The following is a 27,443-nucleotide window of genomic DNA, read 5'->3' as shown; positions in this document are numbered from 1 at the left end:
TAAAATCGACTTCAAGACTAAGTTAATCAAAAGGGATAAAGAAGGACATTATATACTGTTAAAAGGAACCATTCACCAACAAGACATAACAATTATCAATATTTATGCACCAAATAATGGTGCTGTGACATTCATAAAACAAATTCTCCTCAAGTTCAAGAATCAAACAGACCAAAACACAATAATTATGGGTGACTTCAACACACCTCTCTCACCATTGGACAGATCCTCCAAACAAAAGTTGAATAAAGAAACTATAGAACTCAATATCACAATCAATAACCTAGACTTAACTGACATATATAGAATATATCAACCATCATCAAATGGATATACTTTTTGCTCAGCAGCACATGGATCCTTCTCAAAAATAGACCATATATTATGCCATAGGGCAACACTCAGTAAATATAAAGGGGTGGAGATAATACCATGCATTTTATCTGATCATAATGGAATGAAACTGGAAATCAATGATAAAAAAAGGAAGGAAAAATCCTACATCACATGGAAAATGAACAATATGTTACTGAATGATCAATGGGTTACAGAAGACATAAAGGAGGAAATAAAAAAATTCTTAGAGACAAATGAAAATACAGACACAACATATCGGAATCTATGGGACACAATGAAAGCAGTTTTAAGAGGAAAATTCATCGCCTGGTGGTCATTCCTCAAAAAAAGAAAAAAAACCAACAAATAAATGAGCTCACACTTCATCTCAAAGCCCTAGAAAAGGAAGAGCAAAACAACAGCAAATGTAGCAGAAGGCAAGAAATAATTAAAATCAGAGCATAAATCAATGAAATTGAAACAAAAGAAACTATTGAAAAAATTAACAAAACTAAAAGTTGGTTCTTCGAAAAAATAAATAAGATTGACAGACCCTTAGCCATGCTAACGAAGAGAAGTAGAGAGAGAACTCAAATTACTAACATACGGGATGAAAAAGGCAATATCACAACAGATGCTACAGAAATACAGAAGACAATTAGAAATTATTTTGAAAACCTATATTCCAATAAAATAGAAGATAGTGAAGACATCGATAAATTTCTTAAGTCATATGATTTGCCCAGACTGAGTCAGGAGGATACACACAATTTGAACAGACCAATATCAATGGATGAAATAGAAGAAGCCATCAAAAGACTACCAACCAAGAAAAGCCCAGGACCGGATGGGTATACAGCGGAGTTTTACAAAACCTTTAAAGAAGAATTAATACCAATACTTTTCAAGTTATTTCAGGAAATAGAAAAAAGAGGGAGCTCTTCCAAATTCATTCTATGAGGCCAACATCACCCTGATTCCGAAACCAGACAAAGACACCTCAAAGAAAGAAAAGTACAGACCAATATCTCTAATGAACCTAGATGCAAAAATCCTCAATAAAATTCTGGCGAATCGGATTCAAAAGCACATCAAAAAAATTGTGCACCATGATCAAGTAGGATTCATCCCTGGGATGCAAGGATGGTTCAATATACGGAAATCAATAAATGTTATTCACCACATCAATAGACTTAAAGATAAGAACCATATGATCATCTCGATAGACGCAGAGAAAGCATTCGACAAAGTACAGCATCCCTTTATGTTCAAAACATTAGAAAAACTAGGGATAACAGGAACTTACCTCGACATTGTAAAAGCTATCTATGCTAAGCCTCAGGCTAGCATCATTCTGAATGGACAAAAGTTAAAGGCATTCCCTCTAAAATCTGGAACAAGACAGGGATGCCTCTATCACCACTTCTATTCAATATAGTTCTCGAAACACTGGCCAGAGCAATTAGACAGACGAAAGAAATTAAAGGCATAAAAATTGGAAAATAAGAACTTAAATTATCACTATTTGCGGATGACATGATTCTATACCTAGAAGACCCAAAAGGGTCTACAAAGAAACTACTAGAACTAATAAATGAATTCAGCAAAGTGGCAGGATATAAAATCAACACACATAAATCAAAGGCATTTCTGTATATCAGCGACAAAACTTCTGAAACGGAAATGAGGAAAAACACTCCATTCACAATATCCTCAAAAAAATAAAAATAAAATACTTGGGAATCAACCTAACAAAAGAGGTGAAAGATTTATACAATGAAAACTACAGAACCCTAAAGAGAGAAGTAGAAGAAGATCTTAGAAGATGGAAAAATATACCCTGTTCATGGATAGGCAGAACTAACATTATCAAAATGGCGATATTACCAAAAGTTCTCTATAGGTTTAATGCAATGCCAATCAAAATCCCAACGGCATTTCTTGTAGAAATAGATAAAGCAATCATGAAATTCATATGGAAAAATAAAAGACCCAGAATAGCAAAAGCAATTCTAAACAGGAAGTGTGAATCAGGCGGTATAGCGATACCAGATTTCAAACTATATTACAGAGCAATAGTAACAAAAACAGCATGGTACTGGTACCAAAACAGACAGGTGGACCAATGGTATAGAATAGAGGACACAGAGACTGATCCACAAAGTTACAACTATCTTATATTTGATAAAGGGGCTAAAAGCATGCAATGGAGGAAGGATAGCATCTTCAACAAATGGTGTTGGGAAAACTGGAAATCCATATGCAACAAAATGCAACTGAATCCCTTTCTCTCGACATGCACAAAAGTTAACTCAAAATGGATCAAGGAGCTTGATATCAAATCAGAGACTCTGCATCTGATAGAAGAAAAAGTTGGCTCCGATCTACATATTGTGGGGTCGGGCTCCAAATTCCTTAATAAGACACCCATAGCACAAGAGTTAATAACAAGAATCAACAAATGGGACTTACTTAAACTAAAAAGTTTTTTCTCAGCAAGAGAAACAATAAGAGAGGTAAATAGGGAGCCTACATCATAGGAACAAATTTTTACTCCTCACACTTCAGATAGAGCCCTAATATCCAGAGTATACAAAGAACTCAAAAAATTAGACAATAAGATAACAAATAACCCAATCAACAAATGGGCCAAGGGCCTGAACAGACACTTCTCAGAGGAGGATATACAATCAATCAACAAGTACATGAAAAAATGCTCACCATCTCTAGCAGTCAGAGAAATGCAAATCAAAACCACCCTAAGATACCATCTCACTCCAGTAAGATTGGCAGCCACTATGAAGTCAAACAACAACAAGTGCTGGCGAGGATGTAGGAAAAAGGGTACTCTTGTACATTGATGGTGGGACTGCAAATTGGTGCGGCCAATTTGGAAAGCAGTTTGGAGATTCCTGGGAATGCTGGGAATGGAACCACCATTTGACCCAGCTATTGCCCTTCTCAGACTATTCCCTGAAGACCTTAAAAGAGCATGCTACAGGGATACTGCCACATCGATGTTCATAGCAGCACAATTCACAATAGGTAGACTGTGGAACCAACCCAGATGCCCTTCAATAGATGAATGGATAAAAAAAATGTGGCATCTATACACAATGGAGTACTATGCAGCAATAAAAAATGACAAAATCATGGAATTTGCAGGGAAATGGATGGCACTAGAGCAGATTATGCTTAGTGAAGCTAGCCAATCCCTAAAAAACAAATACCAAATGTCTTCTTTGATATAATGAGTGCAACTATGAACAGAGCAGGGAGGAAGAGCAGGAAGAAAAGATTAACATTAAACAGAGACATGAGATGGGAGGGAAAGGGAGAGAAAAGGGAAATTGCATGGAAATGGAGGGAGACCCTCATTGCTATACAAAATTACATATAAGAGGTTGTGAGGGGAATGGGAAAATAAGTAAGGAGAGAAATGAATTACAGTAGATGGGGTAGAGAGAGAAGATGGGAGGGGAGGAGAGGGGAGGGGGGATAGTAGGGGATAGGAAAGGTAGCAGAATACAACAATTACTAATAGGGCATTATGTAAAATTGTGGCTGTGTAACCGACGTGATTCTGCAATCTGCATTTGGGGTAAAATTGGGAGTTCATAACCCACTTCAATCTAATGTATGAAACATGATATGTCAAGAGCTTTGTAATGTTGTGTACAACCAATAAAAAAATAATAAAATAAAAAAAAAAGAGCTGACGCTGAAGTGTTTACTATGTGACAGGCACAGGCTCAGGCACTTCACACAGAGTAACTCATTTAACCCTCAAAAAAATTTCTCAGAGGCAGATACTATTCTTATCCACTGAGCAAAAGAGGAAACTGAGGATCAGAAGGATTATATAGCTTGTTCAAGGCCACACAGCTAGTTAAGAGGCAGTGCCAGGATTTGAACTCCAGCAATGGGGCTTTCTAGTTCACATTCAGAACCACTATGCCAAATCATCTACAAATACAAAAATCAATACAAGTTTTCCCAATCGCAACAGAGACCTTCATGCCTCTTAATGCTCATCACTTCTTCCCAGACAATACCCAAGCTTCAGGGTGTGACTGGTCTGCAGCAGGTATCCTCGCTTCAGAAACTTGCCTGCCATCTGCCTAGTGCTCACAAAATAAGGTGCTATAGGGGGCTAAGCCTTACCCTCTCCTGCCTCCTCCATGACATTTTCCCCTTCATCTTTGATCTTTTCTGCCTCTTGCCCCTGGACCGATAAACATGTTTAATAGTGCTACCTGGAAAACAAAAACCAAAAAAAACCTAAAACCATAGAAATCCCCCTTGATCTTATTTATTTTAATTTTGGCCACAACTCACTTGTGACCCCTGGTAAATTGCTCTAACACTCTTCGATTCCTATACATAAATAATGAGAGTGCTGGACTGGAGAGTCTCTAGGGTCCTTCCAATTCCAACATTCTTGGTATGGTCCTGAATGCAGATATTTCTTTGAGTGTGTTTGCCAAAAGTCAAATAATTTCCTTATTGTGCCTGAAGCCCCAAAATTAATTTCCTTCCAAGACAACTGTTAAGCTGTTCCTCACCAACAATGCCCCCCCCCCGTTTCCTCTCCATTCACTTCCCAAATCCTGGTTTTCTCTAAGACCTAGCTTAATTCCAACTGTTCCAGGAAATTCTGATCTTTTAACTCATATAGAACTTTAGTTAAGCACTCACTGTTGACGGTGTCTTATCTTTCATAATTTTGCTGTATGCATCTTCATTCCTGCATCCAGATAAAGCTCTCAGAGAAGGACAATGTCAGGTTTCTCTGTAACCCACAATGGACCTCCCACTAAGTGGGTCTGTAATAGTTGTTCAGTAATGTTGGCTGGCTGGGTGAAGGTGGTAATCCCATAGCTATCGAGGAAACTACTGATCAAGGTATATTACAAGATTCTGTGAAAGCAACTACTTTCATTCCTTCTCTCCCCTCAAGTGTACAGCTGTAAACATTAACATAATTCAAGAGCATCATCCGTACTTAACACAAGGAAAGCTGAGCTAACTTAGATTTTCTTTTATCTGAATCAGAAATTGTTATGGCCATGTTTCCCTTTGATCTGAACTTAAGTGATCACAGGCACTGTAACTTTATGGACCTCTAGTTGAATCAGGTTCTGCATTTCCACTAATACATAATTTACCATGGTTACTAAGTTACCCTACTTTTCAACACGTATTACAACATGCTATTACTTCTTCACACTTCTAATCAAATTTCCAGGAAACATCTGAAATGATATCAGAGAATTGGTGTTTGACCAAAACGACATCCTCTGCCTTATTCATTTGGAAGTGATTAATTTTAACCGGTTAGGTTTATAGTGAGCAAAGTTAGATACACATGTTCCAGGAATTTGCTAATACTTACCAACAGAGACACAATGGACACATTAAATCACCAATGGAAACTTTGAAACATGTTTACATCCTCCGCCCTGAGAGAGTTTCTGAGATGTTGCTCAGTACTGTGAGGACTGTTCTCCGTTTTGCAATAATCCTTGGTATTCATAGGGAGTATTCAGGTACTCTCTATTTTTGAATTATTTTTTGTGACTTCTCTTTGAATCTAAAATAAATTCAAATTTTAAATCCTTTTTTTTCTTTAATCATTAAATTTTTAATTTTACAGGTTGACTATCCCTTTCCAAAATGCTTGGGACCAAAAATGTTTTAGATTTTGAAATATTTGCATATACATAATGAGATATATTAGAGATAGCACCCACATTTAAAGAAAAAATTCATTTTATGTGTAATATATACCTTATGTACACAGCCTGAAGATAATTATTCACATTATTTTTAATGCACCTGCAAATTGTCATGAGGTCAGGTAAAAATTTTCCACTTGTGGCATCATGTTGGCACTCAAAAAGTTTTGGACTTTGGAGCATTTCAGATTTTGAATTAGGCATGCTCAGTTTTTACTGATTATTCAAACAATTTTTAAAAAATATTTTTTGGTTGTAGATTAACACAATACCTTTATTTTATTTATTTATTTTTATGTGGTGCTGAGGATTGAACCCACTGCCTCATGTGTGCTAGGTGAGCGCTCTACACTTGAGCCACAACCATAGCTCCTATTCAAACAATTTGAAACTCAGTTTAATATTTTTAGATGAAAGTTCCAGAATGCCAGCAATTCTGAATACATACTAGAAGCACCTGGAACAATTTCTTAAATACCCTCCCTTCTCTCACTGCCCTTCAAAGATTTTGATCTTATTAGTCTGGAGTAAAACCTTGGCATGTGTATTTCTGAAACATACCTCAGCTATACTAAATAATTTAAGGAATCACTAGTAAGTATTTTAGTTATAACAGTATTGTGAAGTACTTTTTTAGCAGAAAAGCTGGTGAAATTTAAATAAGGTCTCAATTTAGTTAACAGTTTGTACCAATACTAATTACCTGGTTTTGATTGCTATACTATGATTAAGTAAGATGCTGACTTTAGGAAAAGCTGCAAGAGGAGTATTCAGATATTCTCTAAATTTTTGTGACTTTTCAAAGTTTAAAATTAATTAAAAAGCTTTTTTCTTAACCTTTAAACTTTTATTTTCTGTATTTGTTTTTAATTGATACTTGAAAACATGAAAATTACATATATTAGTAGGGTAGGGTGATGTTTTGAGGCATGAATACATTGTATAATGTTGAAATCAGGTTAAATGTATCTACCTCCAAACTTGTTTTTTTTAAAAGAATACTTAATTTTAAAGTTACACACTTAAATATGAATAAAATAAAACTATAAAATAGGCTAGTTGTGGAGGTGGCAGCCAGTGAGTGGGCTTTACTGATGAATTCAGTAACTGAATAATGATGAATGCAGAAACTTCACCATATTAGTCCATTTTCTTCAGTGTGTGTGTAAAATTTTCCATCATCTATATTACAGAAAAACATTTGCAGTCGATTCTAACATGTGGTCAGGGCCAAGGAACACTGTTCTAAAGTCTTGACAGTGTGGTATATAATGAGGAGCTCTGTGAGGTGCTACCAGCCACTAAATACTTTACAGAGCATCTGACACTGAGCTAGTTAGTCAATCTCTGTACTACACTGTCCTAATCTGAAAAACAAGATCTGGATTGGAGGACCTTTTAAAAAGCAGCAGCATCGAAAAGCCAATTTATTATTCTAAAAACTTTCTTTTGAGATCAATGTCAGAGTTAATTTCCAGCACAATGGTCAAAAATGGTTAAAATCTTACATCTACAAGAGCATTCATTTCTCAATGTCCTAAAAAAATCTTTACTTCTATGGGATGTTAATATATATGACCTTTAAGATAAGAGTTCTGAGGTCAAATAAGTTTGAAAAGTGCCAGTTTCCTTTATTATAAGACACATAAAAAATTTTAAAATATGCACTGTTCTCTCTAAAGAATGGTGGTTTAGAGTGTGCAAAAAAAAAAATTTGTCCTTCTCTCTCTTGAACTAGTTTTATAGAATTTAATTTGTAAAACAGTGCTCTAGACCTATGGTTCCCAAATCCCACCCAATGAAGGGCAGCATTAGTATCATTTGGTAAATTAATAAAATAATGATTTAAAGACCAAAGCCTAGACTGACTGAGGGAGAGAGAGAAAGATCCGATTTCAAACAAACCAAAAAACCCCAAGTGATTGCTGATACATAGTCACACATAGTCTATTCTACAGTAGAGCTCTGTAGAATATAATATAGTAAAATAAATTTATAATATTTAGAAGGATACAGCAATGCCAAGTAATACAAAAGGTTGTATTTAATAGTTTTTCAAGTGAAAGTATTTAATCCATGAAAGAAGAGCACATATAAGCAACATTTTATAAAAGATTAAGTACTAAAACACAGGAGGTATTGGCCTATTTAAATCTGTTAATATAACTAATGACTGCTTTGTAATTCAAGGATTCACTGCCTCTATTACTAATTGGAAAGTAACTTGCCGTGATTCTCAGCCCATTTCTTGTGTTTCTTCAAGTCCATCTTCTTTCACCAGTATAAATGACCCAAAAGCCATTTGTTGAACAAATCCAGGGAATACCATCCATATACATACTTTCTCTAAGATACAGCTCCTGACCTTTCCTTTATATGACACTACCTCTAGTTGTCAGGAATATAAATCCCTTCTTGATATAAAACTTTAGAAGATATATTTACTCATCCCTTGTTGCTTCCAGAACTTTGCCATACAGTGGCTTCATCAATGATACATTTTAGCTCTAAAAAAGAATAACTTACACTGTTATCTGTAATTATAAAACATTTGTATCATGTTGTTTGGTCTATTATACTTTGACTTGAATGATATTGTGTTTTTCCTCACAAAAGAAGTATTAATATTATTTCATTGAAGAAATTATGCATTCTTTTGGTTTGAATCTCTGAACCTTCCTCTATCCCAATAAATCTTAAATTTGGTCTTTTGATGGTATTCCATAATTCTTGGATATTCTGTTTATGGTTTCTTACCATCTCACTGTGAGGTCAACTTTATTTTCAAGATTGTATATTTTGTCTTCATTGTTGGTGGTCTTGTCTTCCAAGTGATCTAGTCTGTTGGTAATGCGTTCTATTGAGTTTTTTTATTTGGCTTATTGTTTCTTTCATTTCAAGGATTTCTGGGTTTTGTTTGTTTTCAGAATCTCTTTCTCTTTCTTAAAGTAATCTCTTGCTAACTGTATTTGCTATCTTATCTCTTTGTTGGTATGATCAATGGTCGCCTATATTTGTATTCTTATCGTTGTTGAAGTGATCAATTTTTGCCGCATGGTATTGGCACCAAAATAGACCTGTAGACCTATACAGAATAGAGGACACAGAGTCTAACCCAAATTACTACAGTTATCTCATTTTAGACAAAGGCACCAAAAACGTACATTGGAGAAAAGATAGCCTCTTCAACAAGTGGTGTTTGGAAAACTGCAAATCCACGTTTAACAAAATGAAATTAAGGGCTGGGGTTGTGGCTCAGTGATAGAGCACTCGCCTGGTGTGTACGAGGCACTGGGTTCAATCCTCAGCACCACATAAAAATAAACAAATAAAATAAAGATATTGTGCCCAACTACAACTAAAAAATATTTTTAAAAAAATGAAATTAAACCTCTATCTCTCACCATGCACAAAACTCAACTCAAAGTAGATCAAGGACCTAGGAATTAAACCAGAGACCTTGTGCTTAATGGAAAAAAAAGTAGGCCCAAATCTCCATCGTGTGGGATTAGGCCCCAACTTCCTTAATAAGACTCCTATAGTGCAAGAATTAAAACCAAGAATCAATAAATGGGAATTATTTAAACTAAAAAGCTTCTTCTCAGCAAAAGAAACAATCAGTGAGGTGAACAGAGAGCCTACAGAATAGAAGCAAATCTTTACCACAAGCACATCAGATAGAGCACTAATCTCTAGGGTCTATAAAGCACTCAAAACCTTAATACCAATAAAACAAATAAAACAATCAATAAATGGGCCAAGGAATTGAATAGTCTACTTCTCAGAAGAGGCTATACAATCAGTCAACAAATATGAGAAAATGTTCAACATCTCTAGCAATTAGAGAAATGCCAATAAAAACTACTCTAAGATTTTGTCTCACTCTAGTCAGAATGGCAGCTATCAAGAATATAAACAACTTAAGTGTTAACGAGGATGTGGGGAAAAGGCACACTCATACATTGCTGATGAAACTGCAAATTGGTACAGCCAATCTAGAAAGCAGTATGAAGATTCCTTGGGAAACTTGGAATGGAACCACCATTGGACCCAGCTATTCTACTCCTTGTACTATACCCAAAGGACTTAAAAACAGCATAGTCAGCATAGTACAGGGACACAGCCACATCAATGTTTATAGCAGCACAATTCACAATAGCTAAATTGTGGAACCAACTCAGATGCCCTTCAGTAGATAAATGGATAGGGAAACTGGTATATATACACAATGGAATATTATTCAGCATTAAAAGAGAATAAAACCCTGCCATTTGCAGGTAAATGGATGGAGCTGGAGAATACAATGGTAAATGAAGTAAGCCAATCCCCCCAAAACAGAGGCTGAATGTTTTATTTGATATGAGGATGCTCATAATGGCGATGGGGATTGGGGGGGCATGGGAGGAATGGAGGAACTTTAGATAGGGCCAAAGGGGAAGGAGGGGGCATGAGGGTAGGAAAGATGGTGGAATGAGTTAGACATCATTACCCTGAGTACATGTATGAAGACAAGAATAGTGTGAAAATACTTTGTGTACAACCAGAGACTTGAAAAATTGTGCTCTATATGTATAAAATGAAATGAATTGCATTCTGCCATCATATATAATAAATTAGAATAAATAACTTAATAATAAAAAAGTATTAAGTAGGCATAATCATTTCCATATAATCAAGAATAATAACTGAGCTTTTCATATGCTAACAGTGAAAAATATAATTGAGGGAGATGTCAAGATTTCTATTTTCAAAGAAATGATAACTTATAGGGAAGGAAAATATAAATTATATATAATAAACAGCTAAAGTCAATTCAAAGATATAATGTTAGCCAGAACAAATTAGCATGGCAGGACTTTACACATATTAATAACAGCTAACACCTAGTAATTTCACTGTCACTTAACTCTTGAGTTAGGTTATTACTATTAGCCCAATTTATCATAAAGATATTGAGATACAGAGAACTTAAACTTAACTTCCAACCAAATTAGTAGTGAACCAGAATTCAAACTCTAGGTTAATCTAGCTTATGGACCACTTGTCACCATCACATTTACTGCTACGAAAGACCACCTCCTCCAAGCAATGGGGACAAATGCCAAGCCTTTGAGGGAAAATAACTACTTCCCATAAAGCCAGGATCACTGGCTATTGTGCCCAGTAGCAAAGCATTCCAGGGTTACAGGGTTTCACGATAATGAGTCATCAATGCTATTTTCCCACAGCACATTACCTCTTTGATTCGTTTAACCAAAGCATTCTGATCAAAAGCAACAGCTTCTGCACACTGGTGCAGGTGATCCTGATATCGGAGGCACAGCTGCAACACCTGCTGAGAATCCAGTTTCTCCAATTTGGTATTTGTTGGGGAAGTCTGGCCACTCAATAGCCCTTCAACAGACAAAAAAAGAATAAAATGAAATGGAAGTTTTTGGTAATATATTTGTGAATAAACTGGTGTAATAAGTTCAGTCATGACGGTAAGAGACAAATTTAATCTTGGATCTTTTTAAAAATGCTAATGACAATCATTGCAACTATCATTTATGTAGCATCTATCATGTACTAACCACTTTTTCCAAATGCTTCCTGTGCATTGTCTTTCACACTCACAATTCTCTGGAAAATAAGGCACTATTAGCTTCATTTTACAGATGAGGAAGCCAAAAAACAGAGAGGTTGAGAAACTTTCCCAAAGCCATCTATCCAGTAATGTGTTTCTTTCAAAAGTCCTGACTTTGTATCACACTACTTCAAGTATTATAAATAGAAATCCCTACTTGACTGAAAATGCTGGAAGATGTATTTACTTTCTTACAATAATTAAAATGGCTGTCTGAAAAACTGAGAAGAAATAAAATGTATACAGAAACTGCTAGAAGGAGATGCAAGTAGACTATCTGCTAACATGATCTAAACTCTCATTCTTCACATCTTCCTTCCACATAAGTTTAGTTACATAACTATTAAACTCCCCTGATTTTAGCATAGAGCATCACATTTTCAAATTAGCCTTTCATATATATATCTTTTCTTTAGTAAAAGGCAAAAGATTTATACAATCTGAAGAGAAAGCAGAGCATTCTCTTTTCCTTAAGGAGTGTAGAAAAGGTTATAAGAAGAAACCAAATAAAGAGATTAAGTGACTTACTCAGTCATAAAGCAAAGCCTTGGCCAGAAGTGAAGCCTATGAACTTTTTGCCAAGTGCTTTCTGTCAAGGCAACAGTTCACAAATTTCTTGATATCAGAACCCCTTCACATCCTCAAAAAATTACTGAGAGCCCCAAAGAGCTTTTGCTTATGTGGGTTTTGTCTATTGCTATTAACCTATTAAAAATTAAAACTGAGGGCTGATGTTGTGGCTCAGCGGTACAGTGCTTGCCTAGCACAGGTAAGGTACTGGGTTCGATCCTTAGCACCACATAAAAATAAATAAATAAAATAAAGGTATTGTGTCCAACTACAATTAAAAAAATTTTTAATTAAAACTGCAAAAGTTCTTAAAATTAAATAATTTTAAAATGATAACACTATGACATGGTAACATGAATACTATATTTTGAGGGAAATATCTGAATTTTCCAAAACAAAAAAAACAAGAAGAATAGCATTGGTTTATGTTATTTTTTTAATGACTGCCTTAATAGAAAATAGCTGGATTATCCTACCAGCTTCTGCATTTAATCTGCTATTTCATATCAAAAAGCCTCTGGAAAACTCCAGTGACTTCAATACGAGAAAGAGTGATTTGCAAATAATGTCTAAGTATTGTTACAAAAAGAGTTTTGTGGGGCTGGGGTTATAGCTCAGTGATAGAGCGCTTGCCTCATACATAGGAGGCATTGGATTTGATCCTCAGCACCACATAAAAATAAAGATATTGTGTCCATCTTAAAAAAAATCTTAAAAAAAAAATAAGAGTTTTGGCCTTAGAGAATCCCTAGTAGGGTCTTAACGATCCACTATGCCACACTATGCTCCATCTCATACTAGAGCCAATGCTATAGCACAAGGTACAGCAAAATCAGGTGACAACAGGAAACATGCTGGGCATGACGGGACAGATCCACTCACATCAATGCTCATCTTGAGGGGCCCTTTCCCAGTCCTGCTCCCCAATCATTAACATCCAAACCCTCAATGTTCTGACACACTGGTGCTTAAACAAATGTCCCTGTGCCCAACCAAAGACACTATGAGAGGATACCCGGTTGGGTTGCCCCAGAAAAATCTTTGGATGTGCTGGCCCATGCTCTCATATTTTTATGGGACCTGACAAAGTGAAGTGCAGGTCTGGAACCCAATATACTCCTAGGGTTCCCCAACATTACACTGCCAGCTCTTGGTCTCTCAGCTAATCCACTGTAGTCCTAACACAAAAAAAACATGTTATTTGAATTGATCTACCTGCAAATAGTATCTTGTGGTGAATTCAATATTAGTAGCAATAGTTTTTTTAACTGAAATTTTTATTTAAATCTACATACACGATTCTTTACCCAGGTTCCCCCAATAGGCAGCAAAGAAAGATCTCAATGCCGACCAATAGGAGGCTTGTTAAATCAAGGTACATCTATAACTAATAATACATGAATGCAGAAAATAATGAGGAAGTTTCTATGTACTCACATGGGAAATATCTCCTTACTACTCTAAATAATAAAAAAGGGGTATAGAGAGTAGCAAACGGAGTACGCGATTATCATGTAAAAATGGGAATGTGTAAGTAAATAAAATTGTTGAGATTAGTTTATGTTTAAATAAAGAAACCTTTATATAAGAATTAGATGGAGAGCAAGGAAACTTTCATAATACACTTTTAACATAATTTTATTAACCAAATGAATGCATTTCTCCTTAAAATTTTTTTTAAATGAACAAATTCATTTTAACAAAAAGTGGCTTTTTGTCTTTCCCATCTATTTTTAATGTCTTCTTGGGCAGGTCTCCCCTTTTCCCCTAGCCCATTATTCATTTTCTTTAAATTGAAAACCAGTTATCTTCCATCCTGACCAAGGTTTATGTTACTGAACAAACCTTCAAACAGCATCTTCTCCAAAGTGATTAAAAGTGTGGTAGTAAATTGAGCTGGCTGAAGATAAGGACCAAATGTTGCTTACCTTTACAACTGTTATCTATAGCATAGCAACTGGCACATAAAAGACTCTCAAGTTAGACTAAAGTTTACTGCAGAATTCCTAGGAGAGAGCGAGCTAAGAAAGACTTTATGAGGAAAGGTGACTTCCCAGGATCACTCCTCTGCATGTTCCACATACATCTAAAAGTGAGGCCTTGTCTCAGTGTTGATCTGCCCTTTCAAGAGGAATGAGGAAGGTCTCCAATGCTTGAGCAGACTGCTGGAATTTGTGATGCAGAATAAGGAGGGAAACTACAATGCCAGTCCACGCTATTAGATGCTTGAAGCAAAGAGCCAAGAACCCAACCATAGCTCATAAAACAAAACCCTTACTCTATTTCTTAATGAAAAAGGTATGGAAGGGCAAGAGGAGGAGGACTTGAGAAAGTTGCTAAGTCTTAAAAAGCACATGAAGTTGTTCAATTTAAGTTGCCTAACCGACTTCAAAGTCAAAGGAATTATACTTTTATCCTCCCCTTAACCATCTAAAACCATAACTCAGGTATGGATCTATTATCAGAATGTGCTTCCATCACCTCTGAATCTCCAAATATTTGCCACAAACCCCTTCTCTGGATCCCAGAAGGGGTAAGACAGAAGAGAGAAAAAAAAGAAGATAGGCTGCTTTCCTACTTTTGAAGCAACAAAGTCACAACACTTCAGGCAAATTCTAGAGACAACAAATACAATATTGTCTTACCATTGATACAGAATGAACTACATAGCATAAATTATTTCAGAATACTTTTGTAATGATTTATAATAGAGATTTTTCTTTTTTATATAATATGTTGTATAATTTTTAACATCATAATATCAAAGATAAATAGATTGAAAGTTCTGGACTGTTTAATAGGAAATGGAGCTCATTATATTGTTTCTAAATATATACTCTAATACTCTTTAATACTAATTTCTAGTTCTAGAAGTAACCAAGTTCATCAGGGTTGAAGAACTCAAGTTAATACCCATATGGCTCCATACTGTGCTTTTAAAAAACTGTGGGTTTTCTCCCTATACCTGACATTTCTGAATGAAAAGGATTACTCAGCAAAATGTTTCCAAATTTCTAGCCCTAATGATTTTTCCACTCAACACTTTACACAAAGGGGTAGGTACAGATGGCAGTTTGCTGGCTCTGTAGATAGCCAGTCTATTTCTCACCCATTCCCTGGGGCCCACTCTTCATCCATGCATAAAGTGGCTTCAACATGGTTTCAGGAAATAATCTCCAGTATTTACCATTTGCAAGCCCAAAAAGCAGTATCCCCACCCAGAACCAAATTTGCTGGCACCTTGATCTTATACTTCCTAGCTATAAGAATTTTTTTTTAAAAAAACCTTTATTTATTTATTTAAATATTTATCTTTTAGTTTTCGGCGGACAGAACATCTTTGTTTGTATGTGGTGCTGAGGATCGAACCCAGGCCGCACGCATACCAGGCGAGCGCGCCACCGCTTGAGCCACATCCCCAGCCCGCTATAAGAATTTTGAGGAATAAATGTTTGCTGTTTAAGTTGCCTAGCCAACTTCAAAGTCAAAGGAATTACACTTTTACCCTCCCCTTTACCATCTAAAACCATAACTCAGTTCATGGAATTCTGTTATGCCAGCTTCAACTAATACCTTGGCTTAGCAGTAGAGCGCTTGCCTAGCACGTTCGAGGCCCTGGGTTCCATCCTCAGCACCACGTAAAAATAAATAAATAAAATAAAGGTATTGTGTCCAACAACAACTAAAAAATAAATTTAAAAAAACAATAAGAGATTTTTGACTGTAGGTCACGATATACTTCAAAGACAAAAGCACTTAAGCAATGTGTGTTCTTTACTTAATGTTACTCTATTTCTCAAAGGCACTTCCTTCTTCCCTAAAAGAAATGCTTGCAGACATCTTCCTTACAGGATTTTGTGATGTGTGTTAGTGATCAATTCCTTTAGGATATTTAGAAAAAAGGGTACACCCCCATGGCTGATTTCCTTAGGAACTTTACCTCCCATTCAGTCACCTTATATCAGTACCAATTTCACCCAGGAGAAGCCACTTAAGAATGGCTAACAATGGGGTAGGGGCTATAGCTCAGTGGTAAAGCCACATGCTTTTCAAGTGTGAGGCCCTGGGCTCAATCCCCAGTACCAGGAAAAATTTTAAAGAGAATGGCTTACGACCTTGCTTTGTTTGGGCTAAACTATGGCAGAATAGACTACAAGTGCAAAATAGGCCCAATCTAACATGCCAACACATCAAAATGTTCAATAAAGATGCAAACATATTTCCCAGGATCTTCCTCCCATCAACTTTCAAAAACTACTAGAGGAGAAGAAAGAGGCACTTTCTAGGTTTGAATCCAGAGACTGCCATTTACTACCTGTGTGATGCCATTTAACTTCCCTGAACTCAAACCCTTAAGAAAAAACAAAATGAAATCATGATGAGATAACAATCATTAAGATGGCTATTATTATTATTATTATTAGGCAGTGCTGGGAATTGAACTCAAAGATGACTACTATTGAAAGGACAAAAAATAAGTATTAGCAAGGATGTGGAGAAATTAGAACTCTTGCACATTTCTGAAGAGAATATAAACAGTTTACCTACTGTAAAAAAGAGTATGGTGGTTTCCAAAACAAATTAAATATAAAGAGGATTCTGGGAAGATGACACTAGGAATCACCCAGAATCTGTCTTCCCAACTAGAAGATTACTGCACAGGAACAATCTGATAGAACTATCCTGAATTCTACAGTCTTACCCACCACCCCCCCATGTTTTAATTGGTGCATTAGCTGTACATACTGATGGGACTTGTTATGTATTCATACATGCACAAAATACATAATATAACAATATAATTTGGCCAAAGTCTTACTCCCCAGCCCTTTCCCCCTTCCTACTCACCTCTTACCCCCTGATCCTTTACCTCTACTGATCTTCCTCTGATTTTCATGAGATCTGCCATCTTTCTTTTCCACTTCCTCTCCAGCTTCCCCATATGAGCAAAAACATATGACCCTTAACTTTGACTTATCTCACTTAACATAATGGTCTCTAGTTCCATCCATTTTTCTGCAAATGACAAAATTTTATTTCTTTATAACTGGATAAAACTCCATTGTGTATATATACCACATTTTCTTTATCCATTTATCCTTTGATGGACACCCAGGCTAGTTCCATAGTTCAGCTACTGTAAAATGTGCTGCTATAAACATGGGAATGCATATATCACTGTAATATGAGGACTTTAATTCTTCAGGATAAATACTGAGGAGTGGTATAGCTGGATCAGATGGTGGTTCCATACTCAGCATTTTGAGGAACCTCCACACTGATTCCATAGTGGTTGTACTAATTTACAATCCCACCAACAAAGTGTTCCTTTTTCTCTATACCCTCTCCAGCACGTATTATGGTTTCTATTCTTGATGACTGAAATTCTGACTAGTGTGAGATGAAATCTCAGTATAGTTTTGATTTGCATTTCCCTAATTGCTAATGATGTTAAACATTTTTTCATATATTTGTTGGCCATTTGTATTTCTTCTTTTAAGAAGGGTTTGTTTAATTAATTTGTCCATTTATGAAGTGGGCAATTTGATTTTTTGGTGTAAAGTTCTTTTATTTATATATTCTAGATATTAATCCTGTTAGAAGAGTAGCTAGCAAAGATTTTCTCCATTCTTTAGGTTCCCTCTTCGCATTCCCAACTGTTTCCTTTGCTGTGTAGAGCTTTTTAATTTGATGCTATCCCTTTTATTATTAATTCCTGGCATTATTTCCTAGGCCTTGGGGATCCTACTGAGAAAGTTGTTTCCTGTGCATAAGTGCTGGAGTGTTGACTCTACATTTTCTTCTAAGAGTGGCATAGTTTCTGGTCCAATTCCTAGGCCTTTTGGGTTGATTTTTGTGCAGAGTGAGAGATAGGGTCTAGTTTTATTCTTCTACATATGGATAACCAGTTGTCCTGGCACAATTTGTTAAAAAGGTTGTCTTTTCTCCAAAATATGTTTTTGGCAATTCTGTCAAAGATCAGATGACTGCAGATGTGTGGGTTTGTCTCTGTGTCTTCTATTCTGTACCACTGATCTGTGTGTCAGTTTTTATGCCAGTACCTTGCAGTTTTTTTTTTTTTTTACAACTCTGTAGTATAATTTGAAGTCAGATATTGTGATGTCTCCAGCATTGCTTTTTTGGCTTAACATTGCTTTGGCCTAGTCTGGGTCTCTTAGGCTTCCAAATGAATTTTAGGACTGATTTTTCTAGTTCTATGAAAAATGTCATAGGTATTTTGATGGGTATTGCACTGAATCTATATATTGCTTTTGGTAGTATGGCTTTTTTGGGGGGGAAGGGTGTTACTGGGAATTGAACTCAGGGGCACTTAACTACTGAGCCACATCCCCAGCCCTTTTTTGTATTTTATTTAGAGATAGCAAGGCCCTAAGCAACTCGGCAAGATTCTAAGTTGCTAAAGCTGGCTTTGAACTAGCAATTCTCCTGCCTCAGCCTTCTGAGCCACTGGGATTACAGGCCACCATATCCAGCAAGTAAAGGCATTTTAACAATATTAATTCTGCCTATCCATAAACATGGGAGGTCTTTTCATCTTCTGAGATCTTTTTCAATTTGTTTATTCAGTGTTCTATAGTTTTCATTGTAGGGGTCTTTAAACTCCTTGGTTAGATTTATTCCTAGGTATTTCATTTTTTGAGGCTATTGGGAATGGAACTAATTTCCTGATTTCTTTCTCAGCAGATTTGTTGTTGGTATATAAGAAAGCTATTAATTTTTGTATGTTGATTTTATAAAGTATTACTTTGCCAAATTTGTTTATTAGGTTTAGCAGCCTTTTGGTGGAAATCTCTGGATCTTCTAGGTATAGGATCATATCATCTGCAAACAGCAATAAAAGGAATAAAAATGGGAAGAAAAAAATTCAAATTATTTCCTTTTCTTGCCTAATTGCTTTGGTAGAATTTCTAGCACTATATTAAATAGGAGTGGTGAGAATGTACATCCTTGTCTTGTCCCAGATTTTAAAGGAAATACTTTCATTTTTTTCTCATTTACTGTGAAGTTTGCTTTGGGTTTTTCATATATAGTTGTTACAGTGTTGAGTTAGGTTCCTTTCCCCCCCAGTTTTTTTTGTATTTTTATCACGAATGGGTGCTGGTTTGTCAAAGGTCTTCTCTGCATCTATTGAGATAAAAATCACTTATGTGATAAATTACATTTATTGACTTGCATATATTAAATCATCCTTACATCTCTGAAATAAACTTGGTTGTAGTATATCATCTTCTTAATATATTATTGAACATTATTTGCAAATATTTTATTAAATATTTTTACATCTAAATTCATCAGGGACTTTGGCCTATAGTTTTCTTTCCTTGGTATGTCCTTATCTGATTTTGGTATGAATGTGATACTGGCTTCATAGAATGAATTTGGAAGTGTTTCATCCCTTTCTACTTCATGGAATAATTTGAAAAGAATTGGCATTAGTTCTTTACAGATTTGATAGAATTTAGCAGAGAATCCTTCTGGTCCTAGGCTTTTCTTTGTTGGAAGGCTTTTTGTTACTGCTTCTATCTCATTGCTAGTTATTTTTCTGTTGAGATTTTCTATGTCCTCTGGATTCAGTTTTGGCAGATTGTATTTGTCTATAGTTACCCATTTCTTCTAGGTTTACTAATTTATTGGAGTATAAATTTTCAAAATACTCCTGAATGTTACACTAGATTTCTATGATGTCTATAGTGATTTTTCATTTTTCATCTCTAATTTTATTAATTTGGATCTTTTTCTTTTGAATTGTTCTTTTCAAAGAACCACTCTTTGTTTCACACGTCCTTTGTATTTTTTTTAATTCTCATTTTTATTGATTTCAGCTCTGATCTTAATCATTTCCTTGTTTCTACTGGTTTTGGAATTGGTTTGTTCTACTTTTTCTTTCTAAGGCCTTAAGATGCATCATTAGGTTATTTTGGATATTTCAGATTTTCTTATGTTGGCACTTATAGCTATAAACTTTTCTCTTAGAACTGCTTTTATAAAAGTATCCCTGAGGTTCTGAATGTCATATCATTATTCTCATTTGAGTCTAAGAATTTTATTTTCTCCGATGATTCTTCTATCACCCATCATTCAAAAGTATATTGCTCAATCTCCATGTGTCCTATCATTTTTTTACGGTTTTGTCATGTTGATTTCTAATTTCATACCATCATAATCTGATAAGGTACAAAGAATTATATTGATTTTGTTTTAATCTCCTAAGAGTTGCTTTGTGGCCTAAAATATGGTCTATTTTGAAGAACATACCATGAACTACTGAAAAGAAAGTGTATCCAGCTGTTATTAGATGAAATATTCTATAAATGTCTATTAAGTCCACTTGATTTGTGATATTTTTCAGGTCCAAAAAGTCTTTACTGAGTTTATGTCTACATGACTTTATCTAATGATGAGATCATTCAGTATTATGTACTAGGGTCTATATGAGGCTTCAATTTGAGTACTGTTTCTTTTATGTAATTAGTTGCACACACACTTAGGACATAAATATTTATTATTGTTATATCTTCTTGTTGGATTGGTCCCTTTATCATACAAAGTAACCTTCTTTGTTTCTTCTGATTAATTTTGGTTTGAAGTCTGCTTTGTCAGATATGAGAGTAGATACTCCTGCCTTGTTTTTTGGTTCCATTCACATTATATATCAATTTCCATTCTTTCACTTTCAGCTTGTGACTGTCTTTGCCTGTTAGGTACATCACTTGCAAACAACATATAATTGGGTCTTGTTTTTGAATCCATTCTGCCAGCCTATGTTTTTTATTGGAGAGTTGAGACTGTTTATATTCAATGTTATTACTGATAGATGTTTATTAATTCCTGCTATTGATTTAGAATGTTTAGTTTGGTCCTGCTTCTCATTTGCTTACACTTTATGCTTCAAATGAGTTTTGTTTATTTGTGAACTCTGGGGTGTGTTTTTTACTTCTTTTGTATGGAATATTTTGTTAAGCAAGTTCTATATTTCCGGTTTGGTTGTCATGAATTTAAACAAAAAAAAAATTGTTTTAGTTGTAGATGGACACAAGACCTTTTTTTAAATTATTTACTTATTTTTATGTTGTGCTAAGAATGGAACTCAGTGCCTCACACATGCTAGGAAAGTGCTCTGAGCCACAACCCAGCTCCACGAATTCTTTTAGTTTCTGCTTATCTTGGAAGGTTTTTATTTGCTCTTCAATTTTGAATGAAAGCTTTCCTGGAAATAGCAGTCTTGGTTAACAGTTATTTTCTTTCAGGACTTAGAACACATCTGGAATTCTAGGATCTTGCAATAAGACTGCAATTTCTAAGGGAAGGCTTATACAGTAACTTGTGGTTAATTTCAGTCAAATTCAGTTTTTAGCATAGTAGTAGTTACCCATCCAAAATCTTCCAGCCTCATACAGAAAGTTATGCAAGTATTCCTGAAGCAGCTTGAATACAGCCTACTTGAACCAGAGTGGGCAAAAGGGAACCTGTCTTGCATATATCAGAAATCTGTTTTCTGCTCCCTAATCACAAAAATGCTGTCAAGGAGATTAACAACTCTGCAACAACAGTCAGGCAACAAGCCCTGAGTGGTTGGGCCTGGAGAGGTCTTAGGAAGCCAGGTGGCCTCACCCACAATCCTCTGAAGCACCTAAGCAGTCTGCCATGAGTGGCTTGGTCTGCCTGCCCAGACCCCTAGGAAGCAGATGGGTAGACTTTCCCACTTCCCTCAGCCCTCACAAGCAGCTGGGCAGCCAACCCTGAACAAGAAGCCTTGAGTCCCAATGAAGACACCTGGACATCCCTCATAGACACTGGGCACATCACTTGAGCCCACAGTACAGCATGCCCCAAATGGTTCCCAAGCACTGACAGACCCCTTGCCTCATCAGGCACACTACATCATACCCACCTGGGCCCACTAGAGTGACCCACCCCTGCACAACTCTTAAAATTATGGGTGCATCATCTCCTCTGAAATGCTAGCTGTGCCTTGCCTGTACAGGTCCAGTAAAGCAGCGCTGTGCACATGCAACCCACAGAATCTGACAGGTATCACACTAGCAGATAGAAACACTGCACATAAACCCACCCAATCTAAGAGACCTGCATCCCAGCTAGTAAAGCAATCCCCCAACTTCCTGCAGCCCAGGCCACTGAGGTATCTTCAGGCCTAAGTAATGTTGATTATATAACTGAAGAAGCCACACAGACACTATCTACTACACTGTGCTCACCTGAGTCAAGACCATGTAGCCTAAGAAACCAAAACCTTAGGACACATCACTAAAAGAATGTTTTTTATTGTGAAAGTCACCATATTAAATCAGTAAAAGCTGCTGATCCATCATATACAAAATATCAACATAGGGACATAAAAAAATCAAGATAATATGATTCTTTAAAAAAAAACTCTATAGCAACATAGAAAGAAAAAGGACAAATTTCCTGATGAAGAATTAAAATAATGATTTTAAGGAAATCAACCAGATATGAGAAAATATACAGACAGTTCAATGAAATTAGGAAGACAATTCATGATCTGAATGAGAATTCAGCAGAGACAGAGACAGGAAAAAGGAGCCTAAGAGAAAATTTGGAGCTGAAAACTCAATAAATGAAATAAAAAATACAGCTGAGATGCTCAACAGTAAAACAGATCAAACAAAATAAACAATTTCTGAGCTTAAAAATAGGTGTTTTAAACCAGACAAAATGAAAAAAGAAGTTTTTTTCTAGAGGACAAAAAAAAAAGTCTTATGGGACACTTCTAAGTGAGCAAATATTTGCAGTGGTAGTATTCCACAAGGAGGAGCAAAGGGAAAAGGAATAGAGAACCTAATTAATGGGACAATAGCTGAAAACATTCCAAATCTTGGGAAAGACATGAATATGCAGGTCCAAAAAATTTAAAGGACCTCTAATAGATCTGAACAAAAATGGTCTTCTCCAAGGCATATTATAACTAAACTGTCAAAAGTGTAAAACAGCTGGGTGTGGTGGTGCACATCTATAATCCCAGCACCCAGGGAGGCTGAGGCAGGAAGATTTTGAGTTCAAAGCCAGCCTCAACAACTTAGTAAGGCTCTAAGCAACTCAGAAAGACCCTGTCTCTAAATAAAATATAAAAAACAGCTGGGAATGTGACTCTGTGGTTGAGCACCCTGGGTTCAATTCCCGGTACCAAAAGAAAGAAAATGAAAGCGTGGGGGAAAACACACCATACAAAAGTAACCAAAAGACAATAGAGTTGCTGTTCTGATATCAGACAATATATACTTTAAATAAAAAAAGATTATAGGAAAAAAAAGGACATCACATGTTAGTAAAAGATTCAATATAGCAAGAATGTTAAGATTATAAATGCTTACAAACCTAATGACAGACCATCAAAAATTGAGGCAAAAACTAACAAAATTGGAGGAAGAAATAGTTCTACAATAATTAGCGACTTCAATAGCCCACTCTCAATACTGGAGAGAAAAACCAGACAGAACAGAAGAAAAATATACAATAAACCAATTAAATCTAACAGACATTAACCAGACAGACATTATACCTTACAATCACAGAATACACATTTTTCTCAAGAACACATGGGATATTTTCCAGAATATGACCATATATTGGGCCACAAAGTAAGTCTCAATAGCTTTTTAAAAACATCATACAAAGTATCTTCTATTATAATGAGATGGAATTAGGTATCAATAACAGAAGGAAAATCAGAAAATCCACAAATATGTAAAAATTTAACACCACACTCTTTTTAAAAAATATTTATTTTTTAGTTACAGATGGACACAATATCTTTATTTTACTTTTATGTGGTGCTGAGGATCAAACCCTAACATATGGTAGGCGAGCGCTCTACCCCTGAGCCACAACCCCAGCCCTAAATACCACACTCTTATAACAACTAATGCATCAAAGAAGAAATGAGAACAGAAATTTTTAAATACTTTGAGATAAATGAAAATGAAAACACAACATACCAAAACATACAGGATATAGTGAATAAGGGAGATATTTACACGTAAAAATGTTCACATTATACAAGAAAAAACTCAAATCAGCAACTGAACTTTACAACTTAAATAACTAGAAACAGTAGAATAAATTAAACCCAAAGCTAGGAGAAGGATGGAAATAATAAAGCTTAAAGTATAGGTAAACAAAATAAGAAATAGAAAATAATAGAGAAAAACCAACAAAACTCAAAGTTGATTCTTTGGAAAGAGCAATAAGGTTAAAGTTTTGTTAGAGAAAGTAGGAAAAAGGAGAGAGAAACTCCAATTACTAAAATCATTCTCTTTTGGATGGTGGTGCTGGAGATCAAATGCAGGGCCTTATGCATGCTAGGCAAGCATCCTACCACTGAGTTACACCAACTCTAAAATTATGAAAATCAGATGTGAAAGTGGGAAAATTACTACCAATTCTTTGGAAATAAAAAGGACTTTATGAAAACAGTCTGAATAACTGTATAGAAATAATTTGGATAATCTAGATGAAATTAACAAATTTCCTAGAAACAGAGACTAGCAAGACTAAACCAAAAAGAAAATGTGAATAAACCAGTAACTAGTAAAGAGATTGAATAACTAATCAAAAATCTCCCAACAAAGAAAAGCCCTGGACATGATTGTTTCATGGTGAATTCTATCAATCATTTTAAAAACAACATCAACTCTTCTCAAACCTCTAAAAAACCAAAGAGGAGTGAATACTCCCTACCTCTCCTGTGAGGAGATTATTACACTGATAACAATGCAAGACAAAGACACTATAAGAAAACTACACACCAATATACCTATAAACACTGATGTAAAAATCCTCAACAAAACATTAGCAAATCAAATTCAGGAGCATAATATAAGGATTACATATCATGATCTTCTTGGAATGAAAATCAATCAATGTAATACACTACATTAAAAGACTGAAGGGAAGGAAAGAAAAAAACACAAGATCATCTCAAATGATGCAGAGAAAGTTTTTTTTAAAACACAAAATTCAATATTCTCTCTTGATTAAAAAAAACTCAAAAAACTATAAATGAAGGAAATTATTTCATCATAATAAAAGTCAGATATGGGAAATCACTGAAAACATTATACTCAATGATAAAAACTAGGGTTGGAGATGTAGCTCATTGGTACAGTACTTGCCTACCATATAAGAGGTACTAAGAAGAAAAAGTAAAAATTTTTAAAAAACTAAATTTTTTCCTCTAATTTTAGTAACAAAGAAAGAATGCCTAGTTTCACCACTACTATTCAATAAAGTACTTTATCATTGTAACTAGAATTAAATAAGAAAAGAAATGAAAGGCATCCAAATTGGAGAGGACAAAGAAATATATATTGTGTATTATATATGTTATAATATGATACATATAATTTGTTCACAGAGGATCTTATAAGTAGAAAACTTAATGATTCTAAAAAATACCTGTTAGAACTGATAAATGAATTCATCAAAGTAACAGGATACAAAGTCAAAATAAGTTGTTTTTTAATTTTTTTAAGTTGTAGATAGACACAATACCTTTATTTATTTTTATGTGGTGCTGAGGATCATACCCAGTGCCTCACAGGTGCTAGGCAAGCTCTCTACAACTGAGCTACAACTCCAGCCCCGTAGCTGCATTTCTACACACTAATAACAAACAATCCAAGAAGGATATTAAGAAAACTCTATTTACTCCCAGAAACTTTGGAGACTGAGGCAGGAGAATCATAAGTTCAAGGCCAGCCTTGGCAACTTAGTGAGACCCTATCTCAAAATAAAATTTAAAAAACAGAGCTTGCTATGTAACTCAGAGGTAGAGCACCACTAGATTAAATCCCTAGCAGCACCAGAAAGAGAGAAAAATAGAGACAGAGACACACACACAGAGAAAGAAAGAAAGCAAGCTCCAGTCACATCATAAAGAACATCAGAAAGAACAGAATACTTAGAAATTAACAAAGGAATTTAAAAATGTATACAATGAAACTGTAAAACATTGCTTACAGAAATGGGAGGGGGGATAGTAGGGGATAGGAAAGGCAGCAGAATACAAAAGTCACTAATATGGCATTATGTAAAAATGTGAATGTGTAACTGATGTGATTCTGCAATTTGTATTTGGGGTAAAAATGGGAGCTCATAACTCACTTGAATCAAATGTATGAAATATGATATGTCATGAGCTTTGTAATGTTTTGAACAACCAATAAAATAAATAAATAAATTTTACTTTAACCTTAAAAAAAAAAGAAACAAACTAATGGAGACATATCCCATATTCACAGACTGAAAGATTTAATATTAAGATGTCAATACTACGGCTGAGGTTGTGGCTCAGAGGTAGAGTGCTCACCTACCATGTGTGAATCCCTGGATTTGACCACATATAGATAAATAAAACAAAGATTTAAAAAAAAAAAAGATGTCAATACTACCCAAACTGATCAAACACAATCAAATACAATCACTATTAAAATCCCAATGACTTATTTTTTAAGAAATAAAGAAACCTACCCTAAAAGTCTCATGGAATCTCAACAGACCCTGAAAAACCAAAACTATACTGAAAAATATGAACAAAGTGGGAGGATTCTCACTTTCTAATTTCAGGACTTACTACAAGGTTGCAGTAATCAAAACAGTGTGGCACTGGCATAAACACAGACAAAAAGACAAGTGGATTTTAGATCCTTGAGATAAACCCTTGAAAATATGATCAAATGATTTTTAAAAAATATTTTTTGTTGTTGTTGCAGATGGACACAACACCTTTATTTTACTAATTTTTATGTGGTGCCGAGAATCAAACCCAGCGTCCAACACATGGTAGGCAAGTGCTCTACCACTGAGCCGCAACCCCAGCCCAATCAAATGATTTTTGACAAGAGTGCTAAGACCATTCAACTGGGAAAGAAAAGTCTGTTCCAACTAATCATGCCAGGAAAATTGAATATGCACATGAAAAAGAATGAAGCTGGACCTATACCTAACACCATATATAAAAATTAATTTAGCCAAGTACAGTGGCTCACTAACACCTGTAATCCCAGTGTCTTGGGAGGCTAAGGCAGGAAGATTGCAAGTTCAAAGCCAGCTTCAGCAACTTAGCAAGGCCCTAGGTAACTTACTGAGAACCTGTCTCAGAATTAAAAAAAAAA

The 27,443-nt window shown here is 35.3% G+C and overlaps 1 protein-coding gene across 4 annotated transcripts in view; it reads right to left on the bottom strand.

Annotated features, from left to right (window-relative positions):
• The window catches only part of BORCS5 (BLOC-1 related complex subunit 5), a 117,762-nt gene that overhangs the window by 40,955 nt on the left and 49,364 nt on the right, over positions 1 to 27,443 (bottom strand). For all 4 annotated transcript variants that reach the window (XR_014024141.1, XM_081310684.1, XM_081310682.1 and 1 more), the window contains exon 3: positions 11,311 to 11,468. Coding sequence is in view for 3 of the 4 variants with exons in the window: in XM_081310684.1 (XP_081166810.1) it covers positions 11,311 to 11,468 (158 nt within the window). In the remaining variant the exon portion in view is untranslated. The remainder of the gene's footprint in view (positions 1 to 11,310; positions 11,469 to 27,443) is intronic.

The sequence above is a fragment of the Spermophilus citellus genome (genome assembly GCF_964194105.1).
Source record: "Spermophilus citellus genome assembly, chromosome: 10".
Taxonomy (NCBI): domain Eukaryota; kingdom Metazoa; phylum Chordata; class Mammalia; order Rodentia; family Sciuridae; genus Spermophilus; species Spermophilus citellus.
This window is presented reverse-complemented; position numbering and strand designations above follow the sequence as displayed.